General features: G+C 39.0%; 1 protein-coding gene across 2 annotated transcripts in view; it reads right to left on the bottom strand.

Moving 5' to 3' along the window:
* Positions 1-12,988, bottom strand: part of BABAM2 (BRISC and BRCA1 A complex member 2) — a 178,331-nt gene that overhangs the window by 70,782 nt on the left and 94,561 nt on the right. For both annotated transcript variants that reach the window (XM_059835711.1, XM_059835714.1), the window contains exon 7: positions 11,718-11,827. In XM_059835711.1, coding sequence (XP_059691694.1) covers positions 11,718-11,827 — 110 coding nt within the window. The remainder of the gene's footprint in view (positions 1-11,717; positions 11,828-12,988) is intronic.

Consider the following 12,988-nt stretch of genomic DNA (forward strand, 5'->3'; position numbering starts at 1 on the left):
ACTCTAAATAGAATACTCTCATGGAGGGGAAAAAAAGTTGTTCAATTATACATAATCCAGGTTTTAACAAATACAATATAATGGAATTTTTTTGCTTTCACCGTTGCGTAAAAATCCTGAAGTTTTCACTTCATTTATAAATGGAAGCAATTAATTGTAAAGAGAAATAATGTTAAAAGAAATGTAAAATAAACATTTCTAAATGTTAGAAAAAAATGTTAAAGTGTTTTAAAATAAAGAAAACAAAGGCACTGAAATCATAGACAATGCTAAATGACTGTGTTCTGGACATGCACTGATTCTGTGTATCAGACAACTAAAAGGGCCGTTAGATTTTCATTGATCGAAGAGTGCCTAAATTTTGAACAAGACTTCCTTTACCATGTTGTACATTCATCATTCAGCTCTCCTCACAGTTGCTATGTCAACTGCAGGATAAACTGCTACCTGACGTGCAAAAAACCAGAGACTTACTTCTTGAAAATGAAACACGTTTGAGCTAAAAACGAACGGCCAAAAGAGAAACCAGAAAACAGAGATGGAACTTAAAGAAAAAAAAAAAAAAAGAAGGTGGCAGTAAGAGAAACTTAAGTGGTAGGTAAGTGAACAAAAACAAGAGTACCAACTGAAAACAACAGAATTTGAGGTGGTAGGAAGGGAGTTACACAGTCCTCATTACGGCTACAAAAGAAACAGACAATCTTTGAGCAATGGAACAAATTAAGAGGATCACTATGTAATTACACATACACACCATCTAACCATCTCACCATTACAGAGTAAAAGGAAAAAAAAACCAAAAACAAAAACGCAAAAAATATCTGGGAAGTTGACCAAAAGCATGACCAGAAGGAATTACCTCCACCAAATGTCCCAGAAAGTCCTACTTGCCCTAGAGAGGAGGGCTAGAGAAGAGCAGTGGGCTGCTGCTGCTAAGGTACATGCAACCTCCTAGGACAGACAGAGGTTGCACAGCTGTTTGGGTTACTATGAAAGGAAACCTCGAAGAAAGGAAAAGGAAAGGAAAGCAAGCAGCAGCCACATTGAAGAGCAGAATTGCTTTGCACGCAGTACTTAACATATGGAATAAACAGTACTGAGGCAACACAAGGGAACAATTAGTCTAAACGGTTTTGTAAATATCTTGGACAAATACCAGAAGAGAAGAATACTGAGGAAGACACTGACTAATTCAGGGGAGGGAAGGGGCCTAGATGGCTTTTCTGGCCTCTTTCTGTCCTTATGTGCCCTGTATTTATATTTGAATGCTTGCATTACCCAGCATATAGGCTATTTAAGGTCAGGAAACCGTTGCAGTAACACAGCTGCCTCCAGCAAGTAGCGCTTGACATCACTAAACCACACAGAAGAGCACAGCCCTTTTATTGGCTTCAACAGCAAATATCTGCAAGCAGAATTGTTTCGCTCTATTTGTACAGGTTTTTCCACTGCACTGTGGCGTCTGCAACTTTGGTACTAACAGAGTTTTGTCCACGGAAATTGTTAAATAGCTGAAGTTTCCTCCTCATGTATTTTCAGCGGCCCCTGACCAGAAACCAGCTCAAAGAATTTAGTTTTAAAACCCAACAAAAAAGAATCTACATTTTCGTATTCTAAAGTTTCAGTTCTTGCCAAATTTAACTTGTCCTCCTCCATGGGATGTTTAACACATACTGCACACACATATTAAATATCACACGAGATCTGTGATTTAAATTCTGTAATATTCTTTGTCGACACACATGTATGTTTTCCAAACTATACATAAAGAAGTCCCAACTTTTATTCCATTAACACATTGGCTACACGATTTGTAGAAATCATGAAAGACAGGAATGGTTTATAAACCCACTGAATTGAAAGGATTTCAAAACACTGGTATCCCATGTCTTGAATAAGCACTTCCAAATTTTCTTAGCTAGATATATCAATGACCGCACTATAAAAAAATCCCACAAACCCAAAAAACCCAAAAGATCCAAGGCAGATGTGCTTCACAGTGTATACCAGTTTTGGCTCTTAATCATTCAGATCACAGACCTGGTGGAGTACACAAGTTCCTCCCTAACCAAGTGTAGCCTGTGACAACTCGAAGACAACAGAATTCACTGAGTTGCAATGAAAGACAGCAGGGAGCAGCAATACTCATTTAAGGTACAAGAGGACTATAGGTACAAGAATATTTCTTCTTGATTGGGGAAAAAAAAAAAAAAAAGCTTTGTTAAACATAAAAGGAATATGCAACTCCTTGGAAGTAAGGTGGCCCATAGGCCAACTCTAACTACTACCTCTGTGTGTTTCTTCCAGATTGCAGATTAATTAGGCCCTGCTGGTCCTCAAGAAGTGCTGGCTGCAGAGGAATGAAAGACAAAAAATGCATGGGACTCACATGAAGCCCTGCTCCGCACAATTACGTTTTTGGCTGTTTCTGCTTTCTACAAAGATCAGCTTACATGTTTTTCAAAAAGCAAACCCACAAAATACAGCAACTCCATTCCATTTAAAGAATTACTTTTCTAAGTTGCCTACTTAGACTAAGTTGCCCCCAGAAACCCCCTAGTCATGCTGCAAAAATCAGCCACGATTTATTTTGGGGAAATGGCATCTTCCTACAATGGATAATTAAGGAGGTATTAAAGCTCCTTTCAAGAAGACATTAAGTTTAAAATGCTACTGATTATTGGCAGGAAAGAGGGAGGCAGAAAGCTAAGAAAACTGAGAGGTGGTAGTAGTAGTACTGCTGTGGGGTCGGGAAGCTTACGGGAAAAAGGCAGGTTGGTAGGGGAAGGAGCCCTTCTGGTAATCTCGAAGGACTCACTTCAATCCTTTCTTTTGATCACACAGACAACGGAGCCAAGATCCCTCCACTCACCTTCCTCCTATCTGCTGGATTCCCTGCAGGGCTGTTCCTCTGCCATCCTCCTCAATCCACACTCCCCTTGCCACCGCATTCCCTGCGGAAACGCGGTGGCAACAGGAAAATGGTTCCTAGTGGGTACTGTCAGCTCTCCCCAGTTGGGGGGCAGGGAGAAGATGACAGAGGCAATCAAAACTGAGGTCTTTCACATACAACTTAATTCTGCGTTTCCCATTTTTTAGAGGTTTTATCTGAAAATCCTTAACTCTTCACTTCCAAACGGTCAGAGACTTGTACCTATTGACCGTGACCATCTGGAAGCAAGCATTAAATAGTAGCTGCCTTTTTGTTAACTGTTTTAAATAATAAAATAGGAAAAGTCTCAAGATGGGACACTATAAGGTGCAGATCGCAGTTACAGTGAAGTTCTCTGAAAACAAATGACTTAGTCACTATATTCAGAAAGCAAGCTACATGTCCCAAATATGCAAAAATCAGCTTCAGTAGAGTGTACTCTGTTAGAAGATGATATCATGTTCTGTAGTGGTGGGTTTGGATTTACATCAAGAACTGGGAAAAATACCCACACAGCAACAAAAGCGGGTTCAAAGTGTACTCTAGGAAATTTGAGTTTTCATAACTGTTGAGTAAATGTGCTTTTTCTATACTTACTGCATTTGCTGCCAAGACAAATTCTAATTAATTCATTGTAATACTGTTTGTCAGTTTTGGTATTTAATACCCAGTTAGAATGGATACAATTGAACAGCTAAAGCTCAACTTCCAGCTTAGAGAAAAACCCTCCATGACCTGCTCATGTGATTACATTTAAGGATAAATTGGCAGAAGTCTCAGATGTCAGAGAATTTTTAAATTTAATGCAGTCAGTAACTTTGAAGCACTTTTCTTCTATTTCATTCCAAAGAGACAGTCTGCGGAATTAAGCATGTTTAACAACAGAGAAACTACTGCTTCAGTTGTGATTTCCCAGCAACTCTGTATTTAATTGTTGTTGTTTCTTAAAGTAGTATTTAACAACGGCGCATTATCCATCAAACCACAATTAACTTAGCCCTAGACAAACTCCAAGTTAAGTTTTACCTATGTATAAATTTTACAATTCAGGTGGGACCTGATTTTTTCATTGCATTTTCAAGAAACACCTAGTTAGGAATTTTTTAGGTTAACATTTAATCCCAGTCACCAGACCCTCCTGCTTGCTCTATTACTGCCGTATCACAAGCCATAGAATAAAAAAGATGACACTGGTTTCAAATTTCTCTGGTTGGCCTAACTAATTTTATGGAAAACATTTCAAGGCGTTCAAGCTGGCCCTACAGTTGGCCCACACAGTTCTTTAGAACAAAAGGACCTACATAAAAAACCCCAAAAGATTCCTATTAATTCTTAGTTATGAAGAAAATCCTGCCACCTGTGACAGACACAGTTCAGTACTAACATGGATTGATTCTGTTCAGCAGGCTTCCTTTCTCCTAAAAAACATTTGAGGAAAGGAAGATGGAATATGCTGTTTGTGCTCTAATGTCTTGGGGAAATATCTGAGAAAGGCACTTCAGTACTGCACCAGGGATGTCAGAATGGCAATAAAAATACCCTCCAACCCCCCAAACCGTAAGAACAACATAGGCAATAGAAAAGCCAAAATCATTTGATGTATCAAAAGAAAAGTAAGAGTTTTTGTAAAACTAAAAGGAATTTCAGTAGCAAAGTAAACACAATGTAAGAAAATAATTAAAAAAAAAATCCCTATTGCAAATACAGGGGAAGATTTCAAAAATACTAGGTACTGGCCTAGCTAGTAACTGAGATTATAGTAATTTTCAATGTCATTGCCGAAATTAGTTTTGACTAATTGAAAGTGCTTCTGACAACCCCACTGTAGAAAGATACAAGTCTGAACATACGGGCAACAGTAAAGAACCAAGAACACCTTTATGAAGAATACTGCCTAATATCCTAAAGAAAAATTACTTTGTTCCCTTTTTCCTCCATTATCACTCTTTGTAGGAGGGTAAACACATCTAGAAGCAGTGATACCACAGTAAAAATGCTGAGGAGGGTATTTTAGAAGAGTACAGCTTTACAATGGTACTTAGAAATGCCTGTGTTGAATCAGGGATTATTACAATGAAACATGGTATACTCATAGCATATGACAACATAACATGAAACAGAATTGCATGTTTCATTAGGGTAGCCTGAAATAATGTCTATGTACAAATTTGAAAAAATGCAACACCTTAATGGGAAGGTTTGTATCAAATGGAAACAAACGTGTTTAAAACTACTGAAATTTCTGTAGACCACTCCACTCTAGTCAAAAGTATGTAGAGGAAGGGAGTTGGAGAGGGCTGTCTTGAATCACGTTTCTGTTTTCTTTTGTAATTTCTTATTAATTTCATTTTCTACACATATTTTTCTACTATACAAGAAAATCCTTCAAGGGGAAAAGTACTTAGAATCATAGAATAGAATCGTTTAGGTTGGAAAGGACCTTTAAAATCATCAAGTCCGACCGTTAACCTAACCCTGCTAAGTCCACCACTAAACCATATCCCTAAGCGCCTCATCCACACGTCTTTTAAATACCTCCAGGGATGGTGACTCAAACACCTCCCTGGGCAGCCTGTTCCAATGTCTGACAACCCTTTCAGTGAAGAAGTTTTTCCTAATATCCAGCCTGAACCTCCCCTGGCGCAACTTGAGGCCATTTCCTCTTGTCCTGTCACTCGTCACTTGGGAGAAGAGGCCAACACCCACCTCTCTGCAACCCCCTTTCAGGTAGTTGTAGAGAGCGATAAGGTCTCCCCTCAGCCTCCTCTTCTCCAGACTGAACAACCCCAGTTCCCTCAGCCGCTCCTCATAAGACTTATGCTCCAGACCCCTCACCAGCTTCATCGCCCTTCTCTGGACACGCTCCAGCACCTCCATGTCCTTCTTGTAGTGAGGGGCCCAAAACTGAACACAGGATTCGAGGTGCGGCCTCACCAGAGCCGAGTACAGGGGCACGATCACCTCCCTGCTCCTGCTGGACACACTATTTCTGATACAGGCCAGGATGCTGTTGGCCTTCTTGGCCACCTGGGCACACTGCTGGCTCATATTCAGCCGGCTGTCAACCAGCACCCCCAGGTCCTTTTCCGCCAGACAGCTTTCCAGCCACTCGTCCCCAAGCTTGTAGCGTTGCATGGGGTTGTTGTGACCCATATATATCTTGATTTATCACGGAAAAATACTCTCTCCACCATCAGGTTACAGAACCTAACGCATAGAGGCTGACACTCTGAGAGGAACCTGACAAAACCTCCAGGAAGACACAAACCCTTCCCAATGTTCAACTCAAGTTTTGCTCTGAGACTTGAGGCAATGCTGAGCTCTGGATTGCCACAAAGTGTACGTCAGACCAAAAACTGCCCCTTACCTCCTATACAGAGAAACTGGTACCTCATTACCGAGCAACAAAATCAGTCCCACTGAACCGCCCCAAGTATTTCATACCTCACTGATTAGGTCTAATTGCTTAGTCTCTTAACTGAAAGAAAACCATCTTAAAAATCTCACCAACTGAACCATTTAAGGACAGCATTAACATATTTAGCATTAAAGCACCATTTAGATGATGAACACATAATTAGTTCTTCTACAGCTATTTTCACTAATTGTTCTGTATCAGCTTCAGAGAAAAAGAGGAACAGCCAGTACAGTTGAACACCCAGGACAGAAGTACAAGTCAATCTGCTTTGACCGTCAATTCCAGTCTACCCTGATCTCTTCTGAAGCTGTCAACAGGCCATCAAAAGGTGGCTGCAGCAAAACAGGTGATTTCTAGGACACAGGAAGAGTTGCAAAGCAGAGCTAGACTGGAAATCAGGTTACGGTACTGGCTACAGTTTCAGAAGATTTGGATGATGGGGACATGGCACATACAGCAGGCAGGAGATATCACTGACTCACTGGCCAGGCATTGTGTAGAGGCATGACCAAACTAGGCTTAATGGAACAGAGAGCCCTGCAAAGCAACAGTCATTCCTGCTTCCCATGTCTGCAAAGATGCTCTGGGATTTGAAGACGTCATGGACCGTCTTGGCTGTTTACTAACAATTCTACTGAAATCATCAACTCAGATGAACAAGCAAATTTTAATATGCCAAATAGAAGACCTTCTTACTTCTGCCTTCTACAAAGACAGACATAAAAAGGCCTAAACATGACCACTCATTTAGAGACTGTGTATTCATAATCATTCTGAAACAGCAGGCTTCAACCAGTGATGTGCACTCAGCAGTATGGCATGCCAACTTTAAAGATGAAGCCCTTCACAGCACCCCTGCATCTCAATCATAGTGAGAGGCGGTACCTGGCAGTAAATGGATAACATTCTATGGTTTTCCTCCTCCAACTCCCAGCAGAAAGGTCAGGTAAAAGATAGGAAACACCTTAAAGCAAATACACGTTTAATTTTCTCTTCCTTTTTTTCTTTTTCCCAGCAGTGAAAAACATACAGAAACATTCAAAGTCTAATAGTTCAGACCAGGTTCTTGTTATTCTCCCCTGCCCGTATGAGAAGGTTAAACGCAGTCCCCGAACTCTGCATACCACCCTCAGTCACGAAGAACCCTCTGGCGCAGCTCCCAGACCAGTAAAAAACGACCTTTTCAGTCCCCAAAGCATGGAGCCTGATCCATTTAAGCAAAACAAGTTCTACTGACAGCTGGTTTTCTTAGCATATTCACGTCCGCGTATTTATCAGAGAAAAGCCTTCCAGGACAACAGTGTTTATTGCAGGATTATTTCTGTGAATCCAGGGAACACAGCATTCACTGAGCAACAGTGTTTCTACCCTTATATCTTTTTTTCTTAAAATGTGAACCAAGACAAACCCATTTTTATTTTCCTTAGCAGGGCCGGCTCATGAAGGAAAAAAATACATACATTAAATTTTTTCTTTTTTTTTTTTTTTCAAACCCTTCTGATCCACATTCGTGTGTAGTACGCTGACACACATTTTAAGCATTAATATAGAAATAAGCTGTTCAATCTCATACTGACTCCTCAGATTTAGAGTCTAGTGACTTTTAATAAATGGAAACCAAAGATATGATGGATTTTTTTATTACAAATTTCCTTTCCATAGAAATATCTAGTATACTTTCACTAGAAAGATAATTCTGAGTAAGCAAGATGCTTTCTACCGACAGGTTTAGAGACATTATGAATAACGCATGGAAATGCAACAGAGGCATAAAGGGTAAATATCCCAGCAGCTCCTCGTCATACAGAGGAGTGCAGAAGCAGCCTCAGAATACATCTGTGCCTACCTAGGAGCAGGAGGTCAGGTGGATTAGCAAGTGAGGGGCCTCAGGTACAGACACCGCTCAGCTCTCTGACCCTCTCCCCAGAGCACAGCAGCTGTCAGCGGGGAACGAAGAGCACCCTGCGGCCAGTCCCACGCCCCGAGGTGGCAGGAGCAGGATGAGCCGGGGACACGCACTCGCAGATGCTGACTAGCACCATCCTCTCAAGTTGGGTGGTCAGTCTGTGGGCTTTCTCAGCTTACCACTTCCTCAAGAAGTGTGCAGAAACCTTTTTTTATGATACTACAGTTCTGATGGTAGGTTTTAAACAAAACATGTCATAAATACCCCACGTTTCATTTTAACTTAATCTAATTTTTGAGATCATTAAAAGCGACTGTTATTGGCATCCATCTCCTTATTGATGCAGTGCAATAAAGAATAAGAAGAAATTATAAAATGAAAGCTTTTTTAAGTGATTGATTTCAAATTAAGGAAACATTAACTAGAAATTGCTGTTAATGTGTTTTGAACAATCAGTATTTAAAGGAAAGTTTTTAAATTAGCAAGTTTTATTGAAAGAATTAAACCAGGTGTGGTTATGAATAAATATCGCTAAGATTTTTATAAACTAACACAAATGCTTCCCATCCCTAAGTGTGGGGTTGTTTTTTTACTCTAAGAACTGGACTGGATACTCTTGCAGCCAGACACCACACCACGCAAGTCAATGGAACACCAATACTGACTTGAAGGAGCCACAATACTTCTCTACTGCATTTTTACCCTCCGCTTTAATATGTGAGCTTTTTCATGCCAACCGATGTACTAATGTCTTAGCCCCAAACCATAAAAAGTGGACGTTTCCCTCATCTTGCAAATCTCTCTTCCAGAGTCTATGACAAAGAACAGTCGAAGTTTTACTAGTATTATGTTTACCATCCATCTAAAAATAGAGCAAATGTGCTTTACAATAACCCTTTAAAGCATAAACACTATATTCATATTGCTAGGGCTCAATTTTGCTGACAAGATCTGTGGGTATGTGTCATTTTTAGAAAATGCAATGTGGGGATGCATGTTTTTATAGTAAAGCACAAAAGCAATGAAACCTCTTGGGAAAGCAGGAGATAACTCACGTTACACAAACAGGCCCTTTGCTCTTATTTCCCTACAAAGCTGAAACACTTCTATCTGAAAATGTTTTTTCATACATCAGGAAAATGCTATTCCTGTTTGCTCGCTCTTCCTAAGGTGAACAGAGTTTAGTATTAGCAAAATAATTGTGGGAATTTGGTATTTTTCCTATTTTGTTGAGTACTTGGGAATGTTACGTTGGGAACTGTCAACTACTACTCACTCCACCTCAAAATCTGCTGCATAAAAAAATAGACTGGTAATTTGCTTACATGGCTTTTGTAGATGCAATTACTGTTAGCAGCAGGAAAGAACTTTTATAAGCAGAACACAATTCAAATGTAACATGCCATGGCCTCAAGTCATTAAACTAATCCTCAGGGCTTCTTGAGGCTTTTTGTACTTTTGGCAAAAAGTATAAAGTAGTACGCATTGTTGCTTCAGTTCCCAAACACTGGAAAGTTAAATATCTCGACTGTCAGCCTCTGCTGAAGAGAGCAAAGATTGGTTTTGGGAAAGCACAAGAGACAAATATATCTTTGTTATTAAAGCGCAATCAAACAAACATTGAAAACATACCAATACATTTTTTCATGGCACATAAAAAGTAGCTAGTAGAACAAAGGAAGGTGCAACAGCTCACAAGCAACTCTGGTATTATGAGTTACCAGTATCTAGATACTGTGATGAAAACCTTACAAATGCATGAGGACAGACCGAGTTAGATGAGTGAAGTACCTCAACTTTGATACACAGATAACGTGACAAGGTGTGGGATGGAACTCCAGGGTTTACTGGCATGATTTTAACATGACTACGTAAGCTATAAATGACAAAGCCATAAATATGTCAGACATGTCAGATATGTACTAACACCACCCAAATATCTTTCTGCTATATTGCTCTACATCACACATCTAAAATCAGATATTTTTTAGGGCACTCACAGAAAATGCAATACTTTTAGGAAGACAAAGTGTTCCTTTGTATTCCTATTCTGATTGGTATCAAGAGATTAACGTCTTTCTAAAAATACTACTGAAAGTGGGAAAATAAGCAATGTATCCATTATCACACAGGTCATTTAGACAGACATACCTGGGTGGCCTGAAATACATTTAAGAATCAACATGTGACTACAGCTGAAAATACAATGGAAACTAGTGACGGCCCATTTGCTTTTAACAGCAGCTGAGCAGAAGAATCTTTTGGAACATGGAAGGATAATTACATGTTTGACTACAATTATTCCCTCAACTAATGTTGACAAAAAGTAGTGAATTGATAAAAAAATGAAAATGTAAAAGCTGCTAAATATATTGTGTGTGAATTTGCATGTGCATGTGTAACCTACATTTTCTTAAATAAAATCTCTGGGAAGTCTTATGCCTTTATCGAAATCAAATCTTGGTTTTTGTTTTTTAAATTGCATCCAACAGTTTATCCAGACCAATGCCCGGTTGAGCAAAATTCAAGATATCATGTTCCTTCACTCACACAAACTTTATCGCTGAGTTATTATAGAACTGCGGCAGTCAGTATTTTCCATCTTTTCTTCTCTACCCAGAAGTGTCATCACTAGGTCAGAGAAAAGTCACTGCAGTATTAACCAGAAAAAGAAAGCATCACTGAAACAATGCTAGACCAGCTTGACTGTTGTATACTTGAACAGCCTAATGTAGTTACTTTTTTGAAGGAGACATTACAAGACTGAGGTACTAAAGGGAAGGAGGAGCATTAAGACATTCTTAATTCCAGAAATGGAAAAAGAGAAATTTGATGAAAGTAGACTGATTCTAATCCTCACCCTTCCATTTTATGAGTAGAAATCCATTTCTCAGCAAATCTGTTTGCCAACTGGTAAACAGATCAGTAAGGTTCAACATCTTAAAGTGAAATATTCAGATATTCTCCTGAAAAAAGTAACTTACTAAAGCTGCAAATTCCTAAAACACAGTTAATAAAGCCCTTTAGCTTCTAAAACAATACTTCATTCAAATGTATTACGTTTATACAGAGAACTTACCTTCCCAAAAGAAAAAGAAATTAAAGATTCCCCCACAAAAAAAAAAAATCAGTATGCTGTACCGTAGGAGGCACTTAAAATATACTGCTACAGGAAAACACAGCATAGTTTTCATAGATTATGATGCTACAAGAATATCACATGTAGCCAGTGATAACTTCTTCATCCGTATGTGATACAGCCACAGATACAGAACGAGCCGAAAGAAGATCTGCCATTTCTCCACCGCACACACACTTGAAGTAATCATCATGACTTTAAGCAATTTAAAGCAATAGCATGTTATTACCTAGCCAACATTTCTCACAGGTATCAGGAAAAAATTGAAAATTGCAGAGATGAAATAGAATGAATACTCCAGAAAAAAAACTGTCTCACTCACTGTTCAATACGCGGGGAGAGATACAGCTTAGGAAAAACCTGAGTAGCTTCTGCATCCTCAAAACTAACGGAGAGAAGTGCAACATCTTCTCCAGGATCTTCATTCACATCCTGTACATAAAAATAATAAATATAAAATGGCAAATAACAAACTGAGTACTTATAAGCTTACAGAAAACAACTAATGAGTCAAATACCAATTTAATTAGGAGACATTTAAGTGAGGAATCTAAAGTGTAACCATTGAAAAATAGGTCGCAAATTTGTTCTTTCTTACTCTATTAGTACTTAAAAGATATTCTGCTGTGCTCAATTTCCTTTAAATATTTCAGTATTTATATTATTTATAAATATTTTAATATTTCAGTAAAGATGCAGATTTCATTTTTAAGAATTCTTGGTGTAACACTAACATCAGATGCAAATGCCAAAGAATTTTTTTAAATGTTATAATATCCCTGAGTTATGACCACACATTTTATATTTGTTATTTCTGAAAGTAGATTAAGGTTCAAAATTTCTGCTGTACTCAACTCCTACTTCTCTTGTTGAGTACATTTTTGCGATCAGAAATTTGTATCTAGAAGGGATTGTCCTCAAGTTTCCTGCAAATTAAACCCATGCAGTACTTTCAGCAAAGTCTGCATACTCTATAAAAACTACTGTAGGAAAAAAAAGACCCACCATGCTAAATACCATGACAGTCAATCTTAATGCATTCACAGTTTAAGCTCTCTTTGTACGAGAACAATCAGCTAGAGTTTTGGGATCAGGTAGAACAAATTGTTTCTGGTTAGGACCTGACATCTCTCCAATTCGTACGAACAAGTGTATTTCTGCTACACACAACTTCATTTAAGCTCTTGACCGCTAGTTAGAAAGCAGTGAGTTAGCAATGCAGTCACCTTAATCGACAGCAAGTAATACGGTGCCAGCTGCTGCTCACAAAGAAGTCCTTTAACATCTTTGTGCATATGTACACAGCAACTTGCCAAGATGCATTTGTTTTTATCCGTTTTGGAAAAATACGAGAGGAAATAGATAACCCAGCAGATATGCGCTCAAAGCAGGATCAACATGGTGCAGTGTACCCTGGTATGCTCTGTCCCCCAAGCAGCTGTAAGGAAGGAACATGCAAACCACTTAAACATTGTTAGGAGATCCTGCCCTGTCTGGGGAGAAAAAGAAAAAGTGACTGTTGAGTGGTTTCAGGAAGACAATCTCGTGCCATTTGAAGCTTTGGCAGGACTGAAACTGTTAATATCCAGAGAG

The sequence above is a fragment of the Gavia stellata genome, chromosome 2 (genome assembly GCF_030936135.1).
Source record: "Gavia stellata isolate bGavSte3 chromosome 2, bGavSte3.hap2, whole genome shotgun sequence".
In the NCBI taxonomy this organism is placed as follows: Eukaryota; Metazoa; Chordata; class Aves; order Gaviiformes; family Gaviidae; genus Gavia; species Gavia stellata.